At 41.3% G+C, this 27614-nt stretch overlaps 2 protein-coding genes across 2 annotated transcripts in view; one reads left to right on the plus strand and one right to left on the minus strand.

Moving 5' to 3' along the window:
• The window catches only part of LOC105670765 (leucine-rich repeats and immunoglobulin-like domains protein 1), a 193235-nt gene extending 175346 nt beyond the window's left edge, over nt 1-17889 (minus strand). The window contains exon 1 of the mRNA XM_012364469.2: nt 17069-17889. Within this exon, the coding sequence (XP_012219892.1) occupies nt 17069-17176 (108 nt within the window). The 5' untranslated portion in view covers nt 17177-17889. The remainder of the gene's footprint in view (nt 1-17068) is intronic.
• Nucleotides 17890-18640: 751 nt separating this feature from the next.
• nAChRalpha6 (nicotinic acetylcholine receptor alpha6) overlaps nt 18641-27614 on the plus strand; it is a 226308-nt gene continuing 217334 nt past the window's right edge. The window contains exons 1-4 of the mRNA XM_012364471.2: nt 18641-19424; nt 19502-19603; nt 19791-19904; nt 20099-20207. The gene's annotated coding sequence lies outside the window, so the exon portion shown is untranslated. The remainder of the gene's footprint in view (nt 19425-19501; nt 19604-19790; nt 19905-20098; nt 20208-27614) is intronic.

The raw sequence follows: 27614 nt of genomic DNA on the forward strand, positions 1-27614 counted from the left end.
ATGTATTTTTACTGTAATTATGCACAAGATATACACAGTATCTAACCTATTTGAGAAATATCTTCATTAATAAATTTGATGAGAATTTTTTCTAATAGAAATTTAATTGGAAATTAAATTTAAATTATAAATATATTCAAATTAAGAGTTTGCTAAAATCAATTACGAAGTAAAAATTTCTTACTTATCTTTATTACAGATATAATTCAACAAGATTATGCATAATTTTCAATATTAATTCAATATTTATTTCACAATTTTATTCTGATTTAAATGTTTTAAAAAGTAAAATTGGCATGAAATTTATCAAAGCACATAATTCCAAAGCGCAGTGCACATTTTGCGCAAAACACTTTACATACGTTCTGCCGTTTTTTCCGAAAGAACAGTCAAGGCACGCGGATGGTTTATTTCGCGTTGGAACTACGAATGATGCAACGATGCGGAAAGCGAGAGAAGAAAAAGCAATGTGGATAGCAAGAAGCTTACTTCAACGGAAACGTGCCTATATCGTCTCTAGCTCTAGCGTACCGCAACTGTTAATTGGCAATGTAAACAGGCGCAAACTTTTCGGCGCTCGTCGCAGTCCTTTGACTACGCCGTAATTAATGTCAGTGTCGCGGATGGCGGGATTGTCAGAAGTTTCGGCGCGTTTCACTTCGATGGTCGCGAACGTTGTTTGAAAGTAGATTAATGATCAAATATTATGATGCGGTTATATTAGGAAATTGGATTATGATCCCAAACTCTTACCATTTGTAACAAAACATTTTCATCGGGTACACAAAAATAACTTTACTTATAATTAGATTGTTTGAGAAAAAATTGCTCCCAACATAGGTAATTGTTATACCATAAATCTTTTCTGAGATTAACTTCCTTAACTTTTAAATAAGTAATTTATCATACATCAAACTCATTCGTGACATATAGATATATCTACTTAAATTTTGTGCGAAAAAGATATTCATGATAACCAGCAGACCCTACATTGTATACGAGCGCAATTTTCTCTTCTTTAAAATCAGAAATTTTATATAGCCCCCACCGACGTAGATATACTGTGAATATTGCGTCATAATAGCGTCGCCGTTTACAATTGACACTACAAACATCGACAAAACCACATTCCACTGAACTCACGCCGCAACTCCTTCCGAATGGAAAAGAGACATCAGATGACCTCGTAAAAAGTAAACGCCACGCGCGTAAAGCGCGTTGTCGCAACAACGACCGGTATAAGACGCCGACTACTTCACGGTTCTTTCCCATCCTCGCTTTATATTCGTCGCGGTTCTTGCCGGGGAAAGACGAAACGATATGCTCACGGCAGTTTATTTTGCGCTACGCTCGCATTAGCAGTCAAGTAGAAACATGGACCAAAAACGCGGCAACGCGGAAAAGGGCGTGTTTAAGAACGAACATGTTTAAGAGTCGCCTCCTTTTCGGGGTCGTTGCACGACGAACCGCCGACCGCCGATGAACGTGTCGTTAATTGCTACCGCGGAAGGCACCGCAAACTTTTCGACGCGCAGCGCGCCGCGCGCTGAAACGGACTTTCGTCGTCGGGAAACTTGACGGTCGTAATTAATGTCGCCTTTCCGCGGCTGCGAGGAAACGCAGAGCGAGGACGAGAACGAGAACGAGCTGCGACGACGAAGGGCTGCGCCGGAGAAGTTTCAATACACAAGTTGCCGGCGATCCCCGGGTACGGCGCGAGGACGTCGCAGATATAAACCTCGAGAAACAAGAAGTTCCCGGAGGCGCGAGGGCATACGTAAATGGGAAACAATGCGGAGTCGGGTATTACTTCTGCTTGCGCGGACCGCTCGCTAACAATGCTCAGGCAACCTCTTTCTCGCGCTTCCTTTTTGCGACTGAAAATGAAATATTAGAACGGTCGACCGCGCTCACCCGAGAACTTAACGCCAGCCGCGTGAACTTCGAGGCGGTGCGCTCTAATTTTACTGAATTTTTAACGTATAGTGACGCGTTCTCGCCACTAGCTGATTAACCTTGCGGTGGAGACGTGATTTACAACAACGATGAATAATGACGTCGGTGTGGTCGACTTCTTTTGAAAAAAATTCTTTCTTACCCCGAGTAACTATACGTATGTATGCATCTCTACGTAAAGTTGGCAAACAATTTTTAGAATTTCGAATCATTCATAAAGTTTCGTAGTTAAAAAAGTAAAATGTGCAATTAAAAAAGTTACATATATACGAATGAAGATTAAATAAACTTTGATTTCTCACAATTTTTTTCCATACAGACAAAATTATTATACAATTACAAAAATTCAGCGTTGGTCTGCGAAAAGGTAGGTCACCATTGCAGATTTAACAATGCATTTACTACTACTGCAGTCTCGAGAGATTTAATACTTAAGTAGCTGTGCGAAACTCAAGCGGATCCCTAAATAAATAGCCAACTATGTGAAAAAAAACGCTATATTTATTTCACTTTATGACCCACCACTTCGCTCTGCTTTTTTGTTAAATTTCGTAATTCCTATTTCAAATTTTTCGCTGTCCCATTTTATCAAAGCGTCGAAAAATATAACTTTATATGTATACGTAATTGCACAAAATAAACGAATAACTTGTTATTACAATTCGGTCTGTATACTCCGCAAAAATTAAAACAGTCGCTTTTAATGCGTCAAAGAATATCCGATAATTCCGCTTAATCGCGCCGGAAATTTTAATTAATTAAATAATGATTTGTATCGCGTGCAATTAGCTGACGGTGGTGTCTAGTCGCGAACGGCATTCAGTCGACTTTAATGAACACGTGGAAACTCAACGCGAACAAAGTCAACGAACGAGTAATTTCTGGACGCGGCGCGCTAGAGTATCCGCTGAAAAGCTGGATTTCTGTATTATGTCGGGAATCGAGCGCAGCGATCGTCATAACAATCGGCATCAATCACGGACATCAAGTGGATTATATCGACGCGGCTTATCCGCTCGGTGCAAAATGTCATCAGACTCGATCTACCTGGCCGGTCCTTGCGTACGAGTAATATCGAACCATTGCGCGTTTGCAATGTAAAATGCGCAACAGAGCGTCGTCACGTAATGCACCGGGCGGCACGTATTCATCGGTACGTAACACGCGACGTTAAATTATACTACAACAACATGACGACGACGACGACGACGACGAAGACGACGACGACGACGACGACGACGGCGATGAAAACGACTACGGCGGAGGATGAATGGAATTTACGAGGGGAAAAAGCGGTTTAATTGTCGGCGAGATACTGGCGCCTTGTTAAGAGTAATGTCACTAATATTTTCTTCCGCGCGGAGCAAACGATGAAGTCGTTACGTTGGAACGGAGCCAGACTCTAATTCGCACCGCCTCATGGAGGAAGGACTCCGCGACGACTCGAGTAGGTCGCAGCTGAACATCGTCGCGGAAAATGAGAACGTATATGTTATCGTCGTCCGCATCACACGCGGAAAATGTGGTCGATGCCGAAACGAGATTACGTAAATACTGGCGCGATCATCGATCCGGATCCTCATCGAGCTCCGATTTAAATTCTCTGGACCGGAAAGAGAGGCTTTCATTCGCGCGCATTATTCTTTAACGCAAAGCCGGGGCTATTTTCTGACCGCGTGCAAGCGGCTTTCGCCGCAGGAGGAGTTCATCGGTTACCGCAGCGGCTCGACGTGAAAACACGCCGACGAGAGTCGCACTTCTCCCGCGCGCTAAATCACCCGCGGAGTTTATATCTTACCGCAGGCGGCGGATTAACGACACGACGATATATGCATTTTCCGCAGCATCGAAAGGGGAAACTTTTAATTAAATAAACGTGTCGGTGGAAAGCATCTCTCCCTCCCCCCCCCCCCCCCCAGTCGGAATCATTCGTTTGATCCACGGCGCGAATGTTAAGATTATACACGGGCGACCGCGTCGACGAAGGGCCGTTCAACAAAATTACTTCAAGCTTAAAATTTTCCTAGAAATTGGAAACGTACGACTCCCCTTCGCCACTAGCGGCTCGCGGCCGTTAACCAAGAGCTTTCGAAAGTTTTAACTAAATTCAACTCCGGCGTGAGGAAAGTAAAAAGTTCCGCAAAAGTATTCGCGCGTCCCGAGTAATCCGCGCGAGAGTATTAACATGTACGAATATACACGCTTACGGAGATGCTTAGTCATATTATTCAATCTCGTAATCGCACGTTGATTCACTCGCGGAAGCTTCTGAAAGCGGACAATTTCGGTTCAGTTAGGTGTCGAAACGATTCGTCGAATGGATTTCGAAACCGCGAAGATCCGTTGAATTATATTTTGCGGAGTGTTCTGTAAAGTTCTATATCCGCGTCCGTATATTTAATAAATTTACAATAAATCTTTTCCTTTGCACAATTCCAGGAATGTATATATTTAATAATAAAAATTAAAAGATTCCAATATAAAATAGGTTTCAGAGATAAGAGTGTATAATCTTATTATTCATTTTATTTCGAGATTCTCTCCCTCGCTCTCTAAAATGGAAGCTCAACCAGAAATTTAATTAAAATATACAATGTTGAAAATTCTGTCTTTTCGGAAAGGATAGTGTCCCATTAAATTTCTGACGGGGAGGATTAATCTGTGAATACATTCCCAAAGTTTAATGCAAACGTCAGAGAATAATCTGCATGTAATGTATAGTAAGAGCACGTGCCACGCGATATGCATGACGCGTACGCGTTGATATCTTATCATAGAGCAGACTACCCTACAAAGAGTATTTAAATCCACCATGTTACAAAAGAATATCGCACAAGAACGTCTACACTTATAATAGCTATGATGTTAATGTAGTTGTGATAATAAATGGTGCTGCCCAGTAATAAATGACGTTATCGGTCTTGTTATTCAGCTAGGACACAGCGAAGTGTACAGGTTTGTTTTGTAATCTCATAGACGCGAAAAATATCGGTATATCGTGCACGAATGCCGACACATTAATCGCGTTTCCAAAACTCATAGTTGAGGTACCAATTTCAATAGTGGATGTTATTTTATTCAGAAAATACGTGAATACCTTAGAAAAATGCAAAAATTAACACATACTTGAAATTAAATTTATAAAAAATAAATAATGCAATAAAAATCTAAAATTTTACAAAATGCCAAAGAAAACTTATTAAACAATTATCATGTGCAAAATACGCGAAAAATAAATGCGATAATTAAATTATATTAATTAATTTTTTACGATTAAAAAATATAATGTTGCAAATTCATAATTCTGCATAAAATAAAACTGTTTCATATGTGTTTTATATAATTAACATGCATTTATAGATTTATAAATGCGAAAAATATTGGCGCTCGAAATTTATCGAGCAAAACGATTCAACTATTGAAGCATTACGATTTAAATGGCGCGTTTTACGGAAGCAAAGTTCACACGAGACAATCTTTCACAATCGCATTCTATAGGTCACGCGAGGCAAAAACATTACCGGACGATGCATGGGCCCTCGCGAACGTGGCTGCGAGTGACATACAGTAGGCGAGCGCGAATGGAAAAAGGTCTTTCGAGAGCCGGGAGCGGGTGCGCCCCCGGGGAATCGTGCCAAAATTGTTAACGGCCGGGGGACAGCCGTGTTATAGGTGGCATGTGCTAGCAATCGGTCGTCCGGCGAGCGAGAGAGGTGGAGACAGGTGGTCGGCGGCCCTGAGATACCGGTCGCGGAACCGAGGCCGCTTTATTGAACTCGTACCCGATAGATACGCCGCCGTCCAGCCGAGGCATGTGCGCATCTATCAAGCCTAATGTCACATATAGATATGTTTCGTCACTTCAATGATACTAAACATTTATTTTTTTTCTTTATTTATTTAAGATTAAAGATCGAGGTCTTTCGACGAAAAAAATTTAAATATAGATAGTTTTGTTATAAGAAATAAAAATTGGTGGAGAAGAGCAATCAAATCAAAGATAAGAAGAAACGATCAACGGTATTTCTCAAGTGAAAATAAGAATAACAAATGTCAATATTGCTCAATTAATTATCAGCATCTCGAAAATATTGATATTGTCAAAAGATATTTCGCGACACTTCCGTCTCAAGAGTCTTTCGTTCTTCACAATTCCTCGACGTCCTCTTTTTCTTTTCTTATTGTATGTATTAACGAACGAGGGACCGGACACGGCGGTCCTCTTTTCACGATTCTCGCGGTTGTTGTGCGCGGAAGAAAAAGAATCGAGCGGAACGAAACGAAAGACGGAATAATAACCCTGCGGGACATCTGCGGTCGGGCAGAGATCGAAATATGAGATGAGGGCTTTCGTCGTCGCTGTCGTTGCGCACAAAGCGCGGACACAAAGCGCGGTACGCCGTGATACACGCAGCTAGACGGGACACCCGATAGATTCGTTCGCACGACTAAACAAACATCTTTTTGGAGGCGGCGCACGAGCTATAAAGTGTTCGAAGTAGTATATTGAAAAGAGTGTAAAACCGGTACTTTTTTTCCCTCAACCGTAATATCTCGCGCTGGCAAGATACACTTCGTATTTCACGCCCGAGTGTTCCGAATTATTTATAGTATCGATAATATCGCGGGATCGATTTTAAATCTTAACTCGTGCGCACGACTTGGGCTTTCCCGCTGTTATTTACGATTGCGGTATGCGAGATCTTTCTAAAATAAATTTAATATCACTAATAGCTATGAAATTAGGTTTACAGATCATACATAATTACAGATAAAAAAAAATGCACATCTGACAGACTGTCGCGCGCAAATTAATTTATCTTGCAAATTAATCAGTACAAAAAATATTTTACGCGATGAAAAGCATCGGAGACCAAAAGTAAATAAATTTAAAAGGATTAATTTATACCATTGTCGCATTATTACTTATGTTGCGTGACTCATGTCGCAATTATTCACTTGGTAAAACAGATATTTTACGCGCAGGAAGGAATCCTAACTATGAATAAAACAGCAAATAAATTTTTTTAAATAAACGACTCGTATCGTATAAATTTAGTGGCACGCTAAAACAGTAAGAAGTTAATTGGAATCACATGATTGTTAATTAGAAATCGATTGCCGGCGGTAACGAGATGCGCATCTTATATCAGAAAGAAATCTTACTCGCGAAAACTATCTTCTACGAACAACCATGACTCCTTCACGATGCGAGTAAGCAGAAAGATGTAGCAGCGAGGTATCCCTCAGAGATTTCAAACGCGCTTTTTACTTTTCTCTACGGGTTTCCACGGAGGTCTTTGCTTGTTCGCGCGTACGCGGCCGTTCTCTAAAAGGTCAAAGGGGCTACGTCCTCATCTTGAAAACATTAATGAGCTGCCTGCCGCCGTCGACGACGTACAGCGTACGTACACGCTGCGCGCCCCAGGATGCATACGTCTTTCTCGAAAAGGCGCGGCACTGAGACAGAACCAGACGAGAAACCGTACGCAGCTGTATAGGATGCTACAGAAATACCGTCAAATTTGTTACAAGCTTTCTGGGGGTTCGAAATTAAGAGAGAAGTTTACGTGAACGTGTACCGAAAACCTCATCCTCGTAAAGACAAACTTCAATTTATTCCAAAGTGGTACTCAACACACACAAAATTCGAAACGAGAGAACAAATGATCTCTTTTCCTAGATCTAAATCATTGAGGAATTCTAGAATACAAAATCGAGATGTTATTGAGAGAATTAGGGCACATTATTAGAGAACATTACTTAATCAATGTACTTAAATCCACTTAAAGTAACGTTCGTAAAGTTGTATTTTTATTCCGCGCTGCCTCCGTCAAGCTCGTAAAAATTTCAACGATATTTCTCCATCACCCAATAGATGAAGGAATACATCGAGCGACATGTGTTGCACGTACGCGGACTAACAAAGTCTATCGACTATCGCGCAATTTAACCCGCTTCGAAAGTTCCAGCCGATTCGCTGCAAAGCTGTCGGTGGCACGCGAACGAGCGCGGAATTCCCCCGCCGGCACAGAAACTCGTTTATCAAAATACAGTTTATCCGAGATTACAATGATCCGCCGCGTGTGCACGAGCGCGCTCCGCCGTTACAACGAATAAGGATTATTTAGAAGAGCTATAAATATGCTGCATTTAAACCGTTTGGCGAAGAAAGGCGCGCGGTATAAACGGAAAAATGCTCGTTAGGAGAGGTTTCCGCGCGAGCGAAGCCTCCTGCAAGACGAGCGGAGAAACCCGACTTTGGCAAAGCGCGAAATAGCATTTCCGACGAATCTCCTTGACATCCCGAACACGAAGCTCGTATCTATTTTTGCTCGTCGAACCGTATGAATGATGTAAGAGCGGAAGTTAAACGTTGAGATCGAAAAAATATTGTACTATTAGCATCATTCCGTACATTAAATGCATATTGTATCTCTGAAAAGTTCCAAAGATAGAAAACAATGACAAGTATCTTAATTTCTGAATTTTATTTTTTATCAATTTATCTCAAATTTTCATTAATAAACTGACGGTATTTAAGTAATAATCGATACAACAAAAAATTCTGCTTAAAAAATGTTAAGATATTATCAAAGTCGCATACAATTAAAATACTGTAATCCGATGAAATTTTATATATTATTTCTATTAGATAACTTTGCAATAACCTACATAACATATCATTACGATACGATTACTATTGTGGAATATATTCGCTATGAAGTGTGTTTCGAAATACATTAATAACCGATACTTCGCATAGTTTTGACGCTTTACAGTCCCTGCAGCGTAATTACGCGGTGATCGCATTATAACGGGCACAGGCGGTACACTATCGATTACCAATGCGAGTCGCGTTAATAAATAAGCGATTTGCGAATTGGAAAACGCACGAGCGACCGGCGACAAAACCGTACTTAAATCGGCGAAGCGCGACGGCGGCGGCAGAGCGGACCGATAAAGGGAAAAAGGAGAATGAGAGAGAGAGAGTTCCTTTACCGTGGAATTGTTCTAGATTTATGAGCTCCAGGAGTTCAGCCATTCAAATTTTTCAACCGCTCCTTGCCGCGACCGTGAGCTCTCAGCTCGACGAGGCGCAGAAGGAAACCGATATAGAAATGGAGGGAAATAACTTCCTTCGCGGCTGTGGTGCATGGATCGGATATTGATGAACTCTAATAATGTCGATATAAAAATTTGTAGTGGCCCGACTGGTGCGATCGTTAGCGTAAAAATTGCGTCGTTCCCACAGCGGATCGTCAACGTATGAACGTGTACCTGTCGCTCATATCAGAACGTTCATTTTGTACTATAATTCATTTTGCATCGACTACCTGTTAATGACAAGTTTCCTAGATGACTTTCGATTAGTCTTCGTCAAACTGAATTTAACCGAGGCAATTGCCAACTGCATTTTTATATTATATATCTTGTTAATTAATCGCGAAATATATGTATAAAACAAATAAAAATTCACTTAAAATTAATTGTAAGGAATAGATTCCAAATTCGTTGACAAATATGTTAATAATAAACTTCCAAAAAAAAAAGATGTCTCTTATGTACTCTTTGTGCATCCATGCACGATACCAGATTCCATGCCAACTCCCTTATTAGCGAACTTCGTCGTCGTAGGGCGATAGGAAACGCGCGAAATAAAACTGTCATTAAAAGTTGCCTGCTCGGACGAAACTTATAATACCGCAGCAAGATATACTTTCGTTGGAAACTTCACCAATACATCCGTAACACATAATTCTAACGGTGCGCGGCAGAGAAAAAAAAAGGATTCATGAATAAAAGATACACGATGACGCAATTCATGCTTTTCCGTGAGCCTCTCAAGAAGCATCTCGTCGCGATTGCGCGAAGTACGATACTCTGAAAAGGATTTTTTCATTTTACCGCGGTATGGTTCCATTAAAAGAATTTTCAAACAATTTTCAATGTAGAATGAAGTTGAAACAATTCAAAACAGCTGTTAAAATTATTTTCAAGAAATGGACAGGTAAATTTATATACGCGATCGCAAAGCTTTGAATCTCGGTCTATGTATCACTGAAAATGGAACATAGATATAAAATTTAATATTTTAATTTATATTTATATCTCAAATTTTATGAAATAATTGTAATTAGTTTATAACTGATATTCATTTTAATTAAACAAATTTTAAAAAATTAAGTTTTGTAGTAAGTTGAGGTTTCTACTGTTTGTCGATTATCTCATCATACATTCGTATAGTAACAAAACTCATTTACGTTGATGTTGAGTGACTTTTACTACTGCTATGCGATCTAATCCTGAAGTACTTAATTGCCTGGTGCTTAAGGTTTTTAGGAATCTGGCCCTAAGATCTTTTATAAACATTCTCTCCTCTCCTCTACCTCTGGCTCGTCATGAGACGGCAATAAACGCTTTCTCTTTTTATACATTTCGTCGACATGACTCTTCTTGGCGCTCTATCCGCAAAGCTCGAATTACGCAAAGCCAAAAGAATTGCCCTTTCGAAGGTTACGCGATATACAAGATTACGCCGGACTTGATCTCGACGAATCTCGCTCTCTGGAAATCAGAGCTGAGAGAGAACATGCGGTTCCGCGCTACCATGCTCTCAAATTCGCACGCTCTTGACATTTCCGTCGGGGTCTATGCACGCGTATTACACTACGCTACCGCGATACACGTGTGCGAACACACACCATAGATCTGTATCGAGTATCGGGCGGAGTCGCTCGCTCGCTCGCTCGCTTGCTGCGCTGCGATAATAATTACCGTACCGGTTTGGTTGCATTGAGACGCGCTTGGTTCATGCTCGAGCTCTATGCAGCATGCATCGAGAAGGAGGACGAAATGAACGGGGCATTTAAAGAGAGAGAGAGAGAGAGAGAGAGAGAGAGAGAGAGAGAGAATGATGGAGATAGAAGAAAAGGACAGATAGACGAGAGAGAGAGAACCGTAAGAAAGCAGAACCTAGAGAGAGAAAGAGAAAGAGAGAAAGCGGTAGTACCGGTCTAGCATGTCCTCACCGAGTACTTCGGGGCACGTAGGTTGGTAAGCGCTGTCTTACGCCATGCTGATGCTAGTGCCACCGGATACTAAGAGTATTCCCGGTCCGGCTATTTTCACCCATTTACCGTCCGCCAGCGCGCGACAGAAAATTCCGGCTTTTCTTCAACGATGTCTCGGCGAGCAAAATTAATCGCGCGTCGTAGAAAATTCTCGACCGCCCACTCCAAATGGTCTTGCTTCAATAAAAAGAACGCGGTGCCGTTTGATGAGAATCGACCAAGAATCAAAGTGCACGCTATCGCGTTCTCTATATAAGATTTCTATAAGATCAATCAATTCAACCACCGCAAATATAGCGAAATTTAATGCCGCTGCAATTTATAGCTTGTAAATGGAACATTTTTTTTAGTAATATAATTTTATTTAAATTTCAAAAATTTGTTCTCTTCTGAAATTATTATACGAGAGGCATTCAATATATTCTCGATATAAGTATTAAGAAAACAGAAAAAGATGAGAAATTGTTTTGTTTTCTATTTGTTAATGCAATCCCTGTTACACTTAAACACTTTACATCTAGTTATCAATCAATTAAATCTATTAAATAATTTTTTTAAGCCTTTATAAAAATACAGCTTGTATCGCTTGTATGTAAATGTGATTATAATATTATGGAGAATATATTCAACGTTCCTCACACGAAATGCAATCTATCCAGCATTTGCAACTAATTTTTATGTAACGATCACGATTGTGTCAGTGCTAAACGGCCGTCAAAAGTAAAAAGCACTCGTGACATTCTACACGAGTATAATTCAGCACTGCTGTTCTTCAATTTTGAACGTCTTTTACGCCGGGAAACGCCAGCTGACATGGTTTAGCGTGGTTTAGAAATGCAGGAATACGACAGCATATACTCGGAGGATATATTAGGATCGTCAAAGCTTTTATTTCAACTACGTGGCGGATCTCGCCGGGACGATCACGAAAACACCACGTGTCGAGTGAAATATCGAACCTTTTACATACGAGGGTTTAAGAGCGACATATGCGCGGGGTGCATAAAACGTGGACCCCTTGCGTCACGACGCGACGCGACGCAGGGCGCCATTGGATACGTTAATGCGCATAATGGCCCGCTATTTTGCCCCACGTAGGAACCTAATTCAGGTGTAATTTTCTATTTCACTGTGAGGTACTCGGCCCCCCTTCGCTACTTTACCTTGCGTTAATTAAATTATCGCGACGCGCCGGCACAAAGGCAAAGAAATTAGTTCCACTTTGAGCTCAGTCTTGGACCGCCTAGCCCAGATAGATAAGAAAAGTCCTCGGGCCTAATAGGCTCTAGCTCCTGGCGTTATCGCGGTACGCAAAATCGTATCCGAACGAGAATACGATATCCCCTGCGGCGTTATCTTGCGACCGGGATTTATATACACGGCCACCCACGCATCCACGTTTATCACCGAGTTAACGTAACTCAGACTCCCATCCATTTTTGCCGAAGAAATAGCGGTGGCAGCGTCTCAAGATATCTCTAATTCACATCTGCGGGGATTTGTGCTCGCATTTCTCAGACACGACTGAGACATTCGAACTGAATTTTGCATATCTCGTTAAAATAGGTGGCTAAATTTTATGATCTGTGACACACAACACTCATCCAAAACGTATTAAGAAAGCAAGATAAGAAACAATAAATCCGAATACGAATAGCGCAATGAAAATAAATATAGGAAAATCAGAGAGTAAATTATTACCTAACTACGCGTGAATCGTTTTTCTTTTAAATCAGCGAACGCCGACGAACGATGCTTTTCTACGTGCAGATGATGATTAATAGTTTTTATCGACAGGACTTTTAGCGACGTGGGAATTCACAGCTACACGAGAATTCTCTCGAGAACCGATATGTTAACGAGGCGATAAATATTTATGCCGTACAAAGGCCAATCCGCGATTGTTACGAGATTAGAAGTGTCATCTGTATTAATAGCGAAATTGCGCAGCTGGAAAACTCGCGTGGAGCAGACAGCTCCTTCACAGTCGGGCGAATTTTTGACGATTGCAGAAATAAACGGAGAGCTCCTCTCGACGAGAAACCCGACTGGCATACTAAACATTGCTTCAAGCCGCGCAATAAATTTCGGAAACGCTCGGTGCGCGCTGCTACACAATAATTATAACGCGCAACTAAGAAACAAGCTCGCGGAAATTAGAAGGGAAATAGGCCGCGGTAATTTGAAAATGCAGTCGTAAGCCTCAAATAACTTCGGCCACTTGGGATACTATTGCTTTCTGCTCGGTGCTGCGCAATCTCGGAAATTGTTACAAGTTCTTTTCAGAGCGTTGTGCCTTCCGTTGAATTCAGCGCGTAATTGCGACAAATATATGCGTATGTCGTAACAAATGTCGTATATATTACCGAAGCTCATCACATACGGAAGCCTGCGGCGATCCGACGTTTGCTTTGTAATTACAATATTGAATGCTGATTGTCATTTGTGATCCATGCAATAATACCGACGTCCCTGTTTGATTATGAGATACATTTAAAATATAGCCAATTATAGTTAGCCATATACATCGTCCACGGGGAACGTATTAAACGAGATAAAGCCGGTAAAAATTGCATTTGTTTACCGTAACATCGGACACACGATTTTTTAGATAGGAACGAGGATCATATGGCACCGACATCCGATTGTGAAATCTCGTTGGACTCGCGCGCGCACGTTGTTTTTGACAAACGCGAGCGCGTAAAGCAATTTTTCGACGTATCACCGTGATGGCTGCGGAAAATCTAAACGTACCCGGGCCCGTGTGTCCGCAGGCCGTGCGTTTATCATTTTCCGTCGCTTCGTTCCTCGCTCGTCAGATGTGTTTCATTCTCCGTTACATACGTGATAGCGACGCCTTTGACGTTGCGACGAGCAGTGCGCTTAAGCCGCTTTAATCTTTTGCCCGCGTACGTGATTCAACGCTGCCGCAGCAGTTCCGTCGTCGTCGGTCGTCGGTCGTCGTCGAGTGTAATAATCTAAACGCGCAAGGTATGCACATTTCGATTCGTGGAACTTCGACGGGTTAGTTTGATCTGTCCATTATAGAACTATACCCGCTGAGCCAAAGGATAAAAAAAAGAAAGTCATTTCTTGTACGATCTCGAAACTATTATATGTATATGTCCTAATGTCTGATCCCGCGGATGACTCGGTAGATGGGTTTTAGGGTTTCCCTTTGTCATGACATTGATTGAAAGGAAAAGATGACTACAGTCACGTTTCCGGCGAAAAGAATTCTTCAGAATTCACTTATAAAATGTTATAAAAAACGACGAATGCTCTAATATGAACAGCACTAAGAACTGTTGTAAACGAATATATTAGATATGAAAAAATAAAACGGAATCGTAACAGAGATATGAATTTGTTAACGATTAGAAACAATAAAAAACTCACTACTAAGAGATAAAAAACAAGTTAAATCAATGAGAAAATAATCACGTAATAAGTTTTGCAATATTTAAATTGAGGCAAAGCCTAAGCGAGAAAGAGAGAGAGAGAGAAAGAAAACGCAGAGTGGAAAAGGCGAAAAAAGGCGAGCTAGACGGAAGGAAAGCTGAAAAGGATAGAAAAGGAGCGACGATCCACAATAGCTCTTCTCCCTCTCGTCCTTCTTCGTATCCCTGCCATCGTTCTTTTTCTTTGACTCCGCTCGCGATACTATTCCCAAGCTTACAGCGAGCTACACAGCGAACGGAACGGAGTGAAAAAAAGAGAGAGAGGAAGAAAGACAAGCAGACAGAGGAAGCTACAGAGAGTAACGTTTATTATTAGGTTGCAGGATGCAGAGAGGATCCTTGCGAACACAGTGTGTACGAGACAGTGACGCGATTGATCGAATAAACAGAATGCACCGTGCTTCCGATGCATTAATCCGCGAACTGGTATTTTGAAGAGGAGAAAAATACAACGCGTCGGCACTTGCGACAGTATGTGTATGCATCATGCGATACGCATTAGACTACGCTCATCCAAATGCGAGGCACATATCGAGCCAGGATTATAAAGATCAGAATGTTCCACGGTCATCGGGAGTTTATGTATTATTCATTGAAATACGATAGGCGTGATGCAAAAAAAAAAAAATACCAGGAGAAGAGTAGAGGGAGAAGCGTCTTCACGAAAGATCTCAGTTTATGATATCGATAATATTGCACGGCGCACTTTCAAGGCGCGCTCCGCTAATGCATTTTATGTCACATATTATCAATTAATTTCGTTACTCTTGCCGCCTTCTTGATAGCTCACGCTTAATTACGTAAAGCAGTATTAGCAGCGGCGAGCCAAGTGTTGCGCCCGACCTCGCCCGTCGTGAATTTTATATCAGGCATTAACGATCGTTTATTCATCGTCTAATCTTTGCCGCGGCTTTTTCACGCCTCGTCGTTTAAAGTCCGACAATGTAAATGCGCGCAGTTTTAAACTGCTCGAGACTAACTTCGCGACTTTCGTATTCGCATTAACGGTATAAAATTCGAATACGAAGCCAGAGTCTGTGTGCGTGTGCCTGCATCGGTATGCATTATTACTAGTTACATGATGTAGTTACTACAATCTCGTAAACTTCGAGCGTGAAACTTTAAATAGAAATTAAACATGAGAATGCAAATGGTACAAAGCAAAATACATTTCTGGTAAAATTAGAATCCACATACCTATTATCCATTTTATATAAAATGTCCGGATTTGTGTGCAGTACAATTTGATATGCAATTAACATTTCCTATATAACTATCAAATAATTAAATTTATGTGCAATTACTGCATTAATTACAACTGCGAGTAACAACGAAAAGAAAGTGCAACTCAAAATAAACTCCAAATATTAAGTTTTTAAATATTAGACTTTCCAATAACGTTAATTACTCGTATTTAATACTATTCTTCGTCGCTTTATTCGTTCATACAGATGCTTCACTGATAGACAGTAGAGATTCTTAAGTCGAGTACCGATGCAGTCATCTTGCCACAAGAAACTAACAATCTCGCATTCATGAAGTACTACTTATCTTTGAAATATAATCATCACTATAATTGTCGTCATCAGACTTCTTGCGTTCGTATAACACAGTGCTCTAGTGTAACAAGGACACTTATTTTTAAATCAGCCATTGAATTATGAGATAAACCAAAAACTCATCGAATAATAAATCATAAAAAGTGTAATTACCGTTGTCATAAATTATCAGTGTATTAAGTAATTCCTATAAAAACAATCTTACAACTGATGTCAAAAATCTCGGATCAACCGAAATTAGAGAATTTCGTAACTAAAATTTTCCAACTATAATTTTCCGAGTAATTGATATTGTTGTATTGATTAGCAATCTCCATTTCACGTAAAATAATAAAATAATGATATTTAAATCGAGTTAAAGCGTAAAGAAGAAATTTTAAATTGGAAAATATTCCAATTTATACAAATGTTAACATTATAATAATTATTAGTTGTTTGTATTTCATTGTTTACATAAAACAGCATTATACGCGATCAGCAATATTCGAGTCTGCAATGAATCAACGTGGAATATCGTATAAGTAATATAAATCCAGTTTGTATCATCAAATCATTATTATTGGTGATATTGCGAATGATATCGTTTTTTATTGAATCTTTTCTAACTCGCAAATGCGATAAATTGACCTATTATTGCTTCTAAAAGCACTTTCGCAACATAAATGTATTATCCTTCCAAAAAGAGAAATTTCCTAACACAAAATGAAACATAGCGAAGAAACAGAAATAAATGGAATAATTGTGTAAAATAGCGATCTCAAATGAATAGAAACGAAGCATCATATTGACGAGATTTTCGTGGAAAGCGTTCGATTACAAAGTAAACATTACGCGCGACGCAAAAACAGCAAGCCGCCTGGCGTACAAAAAAATTGCTCGCGACGAACGAAAGAGCGCGTTCTTGAAATTCCTCACGCGGAATGTAAACATTCCCTTCAAACGAATATTATTGTATAGTATCTTATAAATTAATATTTTCTACGCTACAATAATACTGACTGATGATTTAAGGACTCACCCTGAGAAGCGTGCCGACGGCTGCCGATATCCCGACGTCGTCTCCGGCGGTATCCTCCTGGCCGAGGTTACTAACTCCAAGAAGCCCGTGCACATCATCCATGATCATCCTGACTGGCGCGTTTACGACGAACGGCAGAAACTTATCCGACACACTCTCCGAGAGCTGTGCGTACCGCTGCTACGGGCGTTGCACGTACACACACGGGCGCGCGCGAGAAAGAGAAAGGAGAGAGACAGAGAAGAGAACGCGGGCGGAGGACGCGAGCGGCGACGACGACGACGGCGACGGCAGCGGCGTGGTGGAGTAGTCAGGGCGGATGCACCGGGTGCCTCGACGATCATCGCGTCATATCTCTCGTTGCGTGGCGGCCGGCCGTGGCCGCGGACAACTATCCCGAAACTGCATTCCACTCGCTAAAGGCTGAAAGGCCGATGATGCCCGCTGGCTGCTTCGACTTCGTCCGAACTCGCCACGCGAGTTCGTCTCCTCATGTGTCGCACGCTCGTCCGCTTTTTGAGTTCACGCGCCGCGTTATCACGTCGTCTCTCCGTGAACGATGTTCAGAATGCACCTCGACGACGTCACTGTTTTTCTCTTATCACTCACTGTCCGACACTCCCGAACGCGTTGATTTCACGCAGATACGCGAGTCAAAATCTTACGGCGAGGGTCACGGCTAGTATGTACACGCGACACGGCGAAAGCACATCTATCTCACTGTGACACGATGAGCTGCAGAGAGCGAACTGTGGTCTGCCGCACGGATACGGTTAAACTCGGAGCACGAACAACGTAACACGATGGCGCCACGGCAGAGAGCGACTGTGGCGCCGCGTCGCGTTGCCGGTGGCGGCGCGCAGTACTACACGTATCTACGGCTCGCGGCGATAAGAGAGAGAAAGAGAGAGAGAGGAGAAATACAGAGAACGAGACGTATGTTGGAAGGACCGCGTATACAGAGCGTCGAATACGAGCACATATACTGTGCCTCACGCGAATAGGCGGTGTCGCGATCCCAGGGCCGCACGGAGCAGTCTTCGCGCCGAGGATGAGGTATACGAAGAGGGAGGGGGGAGTAAGTCAAATATGCGTTTCCAAGAACGAGGAACGCTTGATTTATATTTTCGACTCTACGCTGACTAATTGCTCGCGATTCGTAGATCTGATAAGAAACGTGTATCACGTATCGAAAAAGGCACGATAAGTACAATTCGCGACAATTCCGAACATTCATGATTGAATATATCACTTACCAAACTAGCAGATTCGCCTTGCCGTGTAACTGACGCCCGCCAATATAGGTAGCTTTTCCCGCCAATATAGGTAGATTGTCGAACGGACGATCGTTCCGCAGTACGCATTGACACAACTGTCCAACAGCTTTCGCACATCGCTTGAGCTAAACGGGATGTTAATACACGCGGCACGTAGATTCCGGGTAATATTCGAGGATATTGAGTTATTTTTCAATATTTCAAACTCGCGCGAGCAACGGACGCGCGGTACGTGCGATACGCGTCCACCATTGAATGTCTGAACAACTTCACGCTGTCTCGTTACCAACCTTATGAAGTAAGTTATTTTAATTTTCAGATGATGGCATTCTTTCTCGTGAATGACGTCATCGATAGATCATAGTTCATTTTCCCGCCATTTCGTGTCGAAGTCGAAACGTTTTCGCTCCGCATTTTTCGCAGACAAGGTGAGTAACGAGTTAATAATCGGACGAACTAACGCGCGTGTGAGTATCAGGAGGGCCGAATGAAATATCGTACGACTACTATGACGTGCTAATGCAATGCGACCGTGATTAATACTGTGCAGTATTACTCGGCGTATTCGCGTCGCGTCAAAACTTTCGCCTAAATGACTGCCGCCGTTATTTTCACGTCCGAAGTGCGTCGCGTGCATAATCGGACATCGGCAGAGACTGATTGAATGTACTGTCGGACGACGCGCCGTTGTAATGTGTCAATTAAGGTGCGCGTTTATGACCGTTCGCCGTTTGTTTACATTATCCGCCTCGCGATGAATAAACAGTTGTACGCTCGTTAGAAATTTGGTCGGCCATCGCGGTCGAGCGAGCGGTATACCACAGATTACGATACGACATAAACATCTCGATTCTCGGAATAGAGCAACGCGAACGCTTCCAGGAATTTTCACGCAGTACGTGTGTGTTTATGAAAACAAAAGAGGAGGAGGGGGGTGTGATATACGCGGTACGAATGTGCGCTACGACAATTCTTGAAAGGACTCCAAAAAGTAAGCATTGTGTCGTGAATAAAATGAACGAGAAATACTTGAATCAAGGATGAAGAATCAAGAATTGAAGACTCGAAGTACGACGAATGTAAGTTCAAACGTAATAATTTATAAAAGAAATCTACATTTTTATCCATGTATAAAAATTTATATTTTATATTTAAGATCTAGGATGAAGAGTGAAGGATTGAAGATTTAAAATGAATGCTATTTCTATCCCGGCAACAATGCTACATGTTACACATTTCCAGTCGCAAAGAGAAAAAGGTAAATATTAAATATTAATATTTCTAAAAAATTTCTCACAAATAGATTTTGTCAGTCAGTAAAGATTATAAAACTCAATGTAATTTGTCAATTTTGTCATAATTATATGTTGATGTATAAAAACTAATATTTTTTAAAAAATTCTATATTTTTATTCGTACAATATAAACACTCATTTTGTATTTAGGATTGAAGATGTGTGTGAAGAGTTAAAGATAAAAGATTCAAACACATGAATGCTGTTTCCATCTCGGCGACAATGCTACATATTACATTTTTCAGTCGTAACAAAGAGGAAAAGGTAAATATTAAACATTGATATTTCTGAAAAATTGCAAAAATATATATGTTAATCTTATTTTATTAAAGTCAGTAAAGGTTATGATACAAACATCAATGTAATTGTTATAATTGTATATTTAAAACTAATATTTTGCAAAAAAATCTGTATTTTTAACTATATTATTATATATAAATATTTGTTTTGCATTTAAGATCAAGGATGAAGAGTCAAAGATCAAAGATTCGACATGAATGCTGTCTCCAGTTTGACGACAATACTGTATCCTACAGATTTCTGATTGCAAACAGCGAGGAGAAAAGGGTAAGTAATAAATATTATTATTTCTAGAAAATTCTCTTGCAAATAGCTGCATTAATTCTATTTTGTTAAAACCAGATTATTATATTAAATTCAATACAATTTAATTATAATATAATTTGCTTCTTTGAAAGTAATATTTCACAAAAAAACCTACATTTTTATCAATATATAAGCTTCAACATATAAGCTTTTATACAATCGTTATTGAATCGGATGGTTTCGTTGTGTTAATTTCCTTTTACATAAAGTATTAATTATTGTTTTCAAGGAATTGTCAATATAAATTTGTATTGTTTATTTATGTATTAAATTATTGTGTTTAATCATATAATGAAACGATTGTTAAATATTACGAATCAGAATTTCTTTTAATTGTTACGCAGTGTGTATTTCCATTTTTCACGTGAGCTATACCTAGATAAGAGCGCACCGCGCCGACTTCAAAGAGATAAACGCGCGTTATAAAGACAATTAGCCGTTGCAAAGAGAATGTTCCGAAAACAAAGGAGCGAGTGCAATAATCAATTGTGATGATGAATGAGAGTAACGAAAGTTCTCTTCGCACCATTTCCTGTATTTTCTCGCATTTCTCTCGCGCAGTGATTAATTGTGCAACTTAACGATTATATTCAAACGGACGCGATTGAAGCGAATTTTGCCATCCTTCTCGAGTTAAATGAGCGATTTTCCGTTATCCAGTAAATGGCGTAAAATATTAGATTGCAACGGTATACTATCATATTTTCTCATATTCGATACAATATTTGATGCAGCTATTTGCATAAGTCTAAAATTCATATAGATACGTTATCCTTCCATTTATCTCAAAATTTACATGTTTTCATGAAATACGACCATTAGTAGCATAATGTGATAACATAATTTTAATAACAATATTGCTCCATTATCTCATTATTGATGAAAGGAATGTTAACCCTTTGAATGCTTTGAATAATTTAAAATTGCGTGACTGAATAATTCTGTAGAAAAAAAACAAATTTTGAAACACTTCTTTACAACTTACAATCGTATTGCTTAACAAATGCAAAATGTGATAGGAAATGTATGTGATAGGAAAAGAAAGTAGTTTTTTGCAGTAATTGACTTTGGGTGCGATGAATTTTGTATCAATATGCAAATTCGCAAAATGTGCTTTACCCATTCTCCCGATTTAAGGGGTTAAATACGAGACGATTTCCCATAATCTCCCTTCATCGGGATTCATCGTTTTTGCCGCGACAGTTGTGAGCGCGCACACATCTATTACACACATAATTTTGTCGGTCACGTCGGGAAAAGAGAGGGCAGATGTATCCTCGGGCGAGTGCGGCCCTGCGGGGTGTAATTGCCGCCACCCTCTGGGTTTCATGTCGCAGGGCCGGCGCGACCATAATTCGTCGTCGATCGCGACGATTGCGGCGACTGATTGCGAACGCGATTTAACCGAGGACGAACGGGGTGGCCGTATGTCTACCTTTGAAACATACCTCGCACTCGTATAAACCGAGTGTTAAATTGTGCACTTTAAAACGATTTACGTTCTTTTTATGCGAACCGGATTTTTATGCACGAACTGACCGATGTCGAGCGGTATTTTTGTTATGATTATACGCGGTACATAGCCGTTACGCGCTCATGAATCGCATAATCCTTGTCTCGTTTGTCATAATTTTTTGCAACGTCAATTCACGGTCATAAAATTTGAAACAAAAATTAAATTATACGCGTTACCACATACTGTGAGATTTGTTTTATGTAGAATTGTTATTATGGCACGGTAAACTATTATAAATATGTATACACGAATACAAAAATGATGCTAATTTTATCATGTTTAAAAATTGCAAAATATTTAGAGCGATATAATATCGCTTATCGTCTCATAGTCAAATAATTATTCACAAATTTATTTTTAATTTTTTTAATATTCTTGAAATACGTGTATCAAATTTTTTGCGGGTTTTCGTTTCACGCTACTAGTATTCTCATAGCAAAGGACTTTTTATACGATTTTGAAATTTGAGTCTCGTGACTGTAAATATATACAAAACACAATTCCGGAACAATACGAGCCGTGCAACCGTGCGTTGCAAGGACGGCCCTGCATTCCACACGAGGCATCATCCGTCCTTTTTCCGCGGTATTACGCGAATAGCGTGTACACGATGCGCAGATGCTAATTGATAGTAATGCGCGATAATCTCAAACAATTTACCGAACTAGAGCCGTGTTTGTTCCGTGCCTCCCACCACCAACATCACTGCCACCACCACCACCATCACTGCCAGCATCCGTAACGCAAATACGGCCGGTGCGCGATACCCGTTCCATTTTTCATTAAAATTCAGAGAAACTTCCGCGGCTGTTGCCGGCATGCGAGTTTCGAAACTACGCCCGCGCCCTTTGTCCCGTGAAACTTGGCAAAATCATTTACATTAAGTACTCACCGCCGGGATAAGGCATGCATTCGTAGTTATTACCTAACTGTATACAACCTTGCCTCCTCGCATACGAAAACGGGCGCAAAACAACGCAACCGAGGCTCCTTATCTACATCCTAGCAATGGAGAGATCGTTAAGCAGCGCATTTTTGTCTATTTGTTCTTTGTTTCTACTTTGTTCCAATTTTGTGGTAAAATGACTTTGTATGCGTGCCATTGTCACATCCGTGTGACCACCTATATCTAAGTTGAAATGCTGTTGAAATACCGTTATAACTCATCAGTAAATCTTTTCTCGTTAACAAAGGCAACGATAGGTACGATTGATTTATGTAGAATTTTTTGTGCTCTTAAAAAATCTTAATTATTAGAGCAAACCATAGGACTTCCGACCGTTGTATAGCATGAATGAGAACTTGTGGGAAAAAAAGAAGGTACGATTTATGACGTTATGGTCAAGACAGTTAGTGCGAAGTCGGAGAGGACCATAAAATGCTACGGTTATTTGCGGGACCGCACAATTTCACTTTCGCGCAATACATACCGCCTTCGCCCGTATCCGACGCTACTCCCGTTTTTCGTACGGTTCTTTTTCACGAAGCCCTCGAATGACGAGGGTGAGATTGTACCACCGGCAACGCCATGGTATGGAATCCCATCGACTTCCAAGCGAAAATTCGAGATTCCAGACGGTGTACTCGCGATTTTTCACCGGCGCCGTTAACTACGAAGTTTTCAATAGCGGCGGCTACTCTTCGAATTCTGCCAATGTCAACAAAGTTCCGCGATCGAAAGTCTTCAAAGTCCGACCTGACGTTGGACATTTCCCAACTCTTCCAAAGTTAGGCGAATTTTCGGCGCTATCAAAAAGAACGATGGAATCGAAAGACCATTCCGCGCAACATCGCGTCACCTCGCCGTCGATGTGCGAGTTTTGAGATTGCCGAAATTCCCGGGTTCATAAAACGCTCGCGCGCAGCTCTAACGATGCCCGGAACATTGTTTGTCGCGTCGTCGAAGGTCGAAGCTGGTATCCGTCCCGTCTCTCGTTCCCATCGCTAGCTCTGACGCAAGCTTCTCGTTCTCGAGAGGATATCCCGAGCCACCCTCTCGAGTTCTCCGGTACACACCCTTTTCGCCATCCAAGGGCGACCAGGGTTGCCTAGCTAAGTCGCCAAAAGCTTGCACTCCCGGCGGAATTCAGCCGCCGTCATGCCTGAGACCGAGCGTCGCTGATGCACTTCCATCCGCCGGGATCGTGCTTCGTAAAATTGGATTTGCGCATGGCATGTAGGCGATTTGTCATACCGGCTGGTTACATTCTTGCGAAGGCTCTACCGGCGCTCGTAATATCTCGCTCGATGAACTTGCGCGACGATATTTCGTGGCACTCGCATCGGCAAACGATCTCGTAATTGTGATTGATCGACGACGCGTTGCCGCGCATATAAAATCGTAAAACGACGTCTCTAGTTCGAATCGATAGCTCATTAACTAGGCGCGGTTATATTTCCCGTTCGCGCGTACCTGTCGCGCATTGGATACGCTCGCGAATTTAATACCATCTCGAGTCGCGTTACCGTGGAAATTAAATATAAATAAATAACTGCGAGTAAATTGCGATTCGCGAGGTCATTTATAACGTTTGATTTCTACTTTTCTTGTTTTTAATTAAATTTCTTTTAACTCAGATCCGGGATTTTAATTAAAATTTTCTGCCGATTCTTAGTTTTCCCGTCGCATATTTTCCGCCGTCCTAGTCTCGAATTTCGCCCCGCTATTCGCTATTTACTGTGACTCGCAGAAGGTGAGACGACGGTGTCCAATCGATTCTCCATCGCCGAAAGAGCGCGCACGTATACAGGACGCATGCATCACAGTAAATCCGTACCCAGCATGAAAATATCATGTACTCCTGTTAGAAATACGATGATGCCTTATAAATATTATAAACGAGCTTGTATATCAGATATGTGATATTTGGTGACAAGCATATCCCAACACAGAACAATGTTTATTGTCAAAAACTGAAATAATGTTTCATCAACAAAAATATTTGAATATTAATGGGTTTTTTTTTTCCTTTACGAGGCATTATTATTCACGAAAAACATAAATAATCATCAGCGCGGAACGTCCTTAAATCTGGAACGAATATTTCTCTATAAATTCAGTTTGATTTCACATACTTGTCAGAATTAAAACGCGAATCTCGCTATCGCGGCATCGTTGATCGATAGATTTGCAACGTCCGTCGCATCGGTACGCCGCGGGTACGGATTACAAATCGTTTGTTCGGTCATGATTTATGAACAGCATCGCGCCACCGCCGATTACAATGGAGATTCTCTCCGAAATTGGCCAGACGAAAATTATTGTTCGTCGCGTGGATCTCACAAAAAGCGCCTTAATCAGAGCAGTCGCGCGCTCTTTTTTTTTAATCCGTCGCAGCTATATCCGAGGCGGAGAAATTTTCCGTTTGCATTAGTGGAGAAAAGAGAAAAAACAATCGTGTCATTCACCGGCGAGTAGCGGGCTCGGTTTCTAGTCACAACGTCCTCCCGACAATAAGCAAACTAGATAACGGAGGTGGCGCCTTATCTACGGGCTCCTTTTTGGTCGGCCGATCGAAACGCTTGCGAGAATGATAGAAAATATCACGCACACACGCACACGCACGCGCGCGCACGCACACACACACACACACACACACACACACACACACACACACACACAACGAAAGGAGAACTTCGGGTACAGGGCGAAGTTTTTGCGATATCCGCGTGAACGTATCAGATTTCGTGCAGCTAGGCGAGAGGCAGCTAGCTTCTCATCCGCTCTCCTGCAGTTCAATCCTCCGCTTTTAAAGCCCGCTTATACTTCGTACTTAGTTTTCGTGGGGAAAGGGAGAGCAAAAGAGAGAGAGAGAGAAAGAAGGCAAGGTAGGGGGTTGGAGAACGAAACTTACCTGACGGATACGAGTCGTTGGGTACGATATGGAATCCCGAGGTCGCACCTTGGTCGACGGCGGTGATGGACAAATCGTCTCGCGGAGAGAAATTGAATGTCGAACTAGTTTCCGACCACTTCCGGAAACGAATAGTTCCGTCAGAGCGGCTTTCGATAAATTTTCGTCGCGCGCGCACGTCGGTGAGACGAGAATATTTTTTCGCTCGCGGGTCGGACAAATGCGCCGTCATGCGTCTCATTTCTTATTTACGCGTCCAGCGTTCCAGCAAATCTATATAAGTTTTCTCAGAGGTCAGAAATGAAATTTTCGGTGTACAAGCTGGGGCGCTCTTGTTTGTTTTGGGGATCTTTGTTAGTCCATGATTAATCCAGAACACTAACAGGGGTTACTACCGAGCAACCCTAACGTAAGCAGATATAATTCTGTTTATGTATTAGTATGTTCTTTATAATTGCTATAAATGAGGGACGGAATAATTAATAGCAATTAATGACTTATCTTTTGTTTGACTTTGACGGGATTAATTATACGGTTTTCTGTGTACATCAAATAACATTAATTTGTGGCAAAAATTGAATATAAATAAAAAAATAACGTTTTTAGAAATTTGTAGGAATTGTACGGATTAAAAATTATTGAAATGAGTCTATCTACGTTAAATTACAATCACAGGTTTCTTAAATAATAATGATATTGCTATGCGTTTTTCAGGAAGTCACGATAATTTAAATGCATGAGAGATCGGCATTTTATAAATTAAACGAATATTGTCGGCAGCTTTTATTCTCTGTATGAATTTTTTCCGTCTTATTCAGACGCGTCACGGTAGAGAAAAGTGCTGTAATAAACTAGAGTATTGTAGGCTCTGCCGACTAACGGCAATATTTTTAGAAGAAGGTAGAGAATGCGCTGAGATGAAAAAGAAAGATATTCATCTAATTTTTTTGTTCGTGCCGACCGGTTTCGTTTATTAGTCCCACGTCCGACGGTCATCCCAAACGATGGTCACTTCCAACTCGATGATCAAAAGAACTCGGCATCTCTTTTATTTTCGTAAATTAATAATTTCCCGGAACATTTAACTCCACTTGATATTACTTTTATTCTTTGCCTACTCGAGAGGAAAGGGACGGGGGTTGGGCTTTCTGCAATAAGAACAATACGATAATTTCATCAGAGGCTAATCTTGGTGGCTGATCCGTTGACCCCGCAGTGTACATCCGCATCCCTATGTTACATTTCGCATCGCCGTAAAACAAGGAACGAACTCGAATGCGTACGAACTCTCTTCCCCTCCGAATTTGTACAGCAGTTAATTAATTTCGGTAGAGCCCCTTGCTTATTATACAACCGCAGGTAACGCGACCGTCCGCGTCCGACATCCGCGCAATTTGGCACAACGTTACAAGCCACGCGAGATGGTTCCCGCTACTTTGTTTGCTGCGGCATCTCCTCCTTTTACGTATGCCGTCGTGAAACAATCGTATTCCCCCTACGGCCATAACCGGTCCGTGCTGCGCTACGAAGTATGTCTTCTATTTCCGCGTCGAGTTTTGGAGGGTTTGTCCTCCCAGGAGGAATGTTCCTCCTAATTTATGAAACGCGGCGGACGTTACGGCGTTTAGTGAGGCATCTTCGAAGTAAGTACGAACCCGCGCAAGTTGGCACGTGAAGCGAAAACTTTGCAGGTAACCGTAGGTACCTTTGGGTTACGTACAGCGCGGGTTTTCTCGCAGCGTCATTAGTATTCCGGGATATACAGACGCGCGAGACAAAGAAGGATGGAAAGAGCGAAGACGGAGAAAGACGGGAGAGAGGTTCTCTCCCAAATGAGTACCTCACGCACAGAGACACGTTTCTCTACTCATTCTGCTTAGCGTTCTGCTGTAGTCGACTCTTTTACACCAATCTCTCTCTGTCTCTCTTTCTTTTTCTCTCTCTCTCTCTCTCTCTCTCTCTCTCTCTCTCTCTTGCTCCTCCTCTCTTTCTTTGTCG

Source organism: Linepithema humile, chromosome 2 (genome assembly GCF_040581485.1).
Source record: "Linepithema humile isolate Giens D197 chromosome 2, Lhum_UNIL_v1.0, whole genome shotgun sequence".
Classification (NCBI taxonomy): Eukaryota; Metazoa; Arthropoda; class Insecta; order Hymenoptera; family Formicidae; genus Linepithema; species Linepithema humile.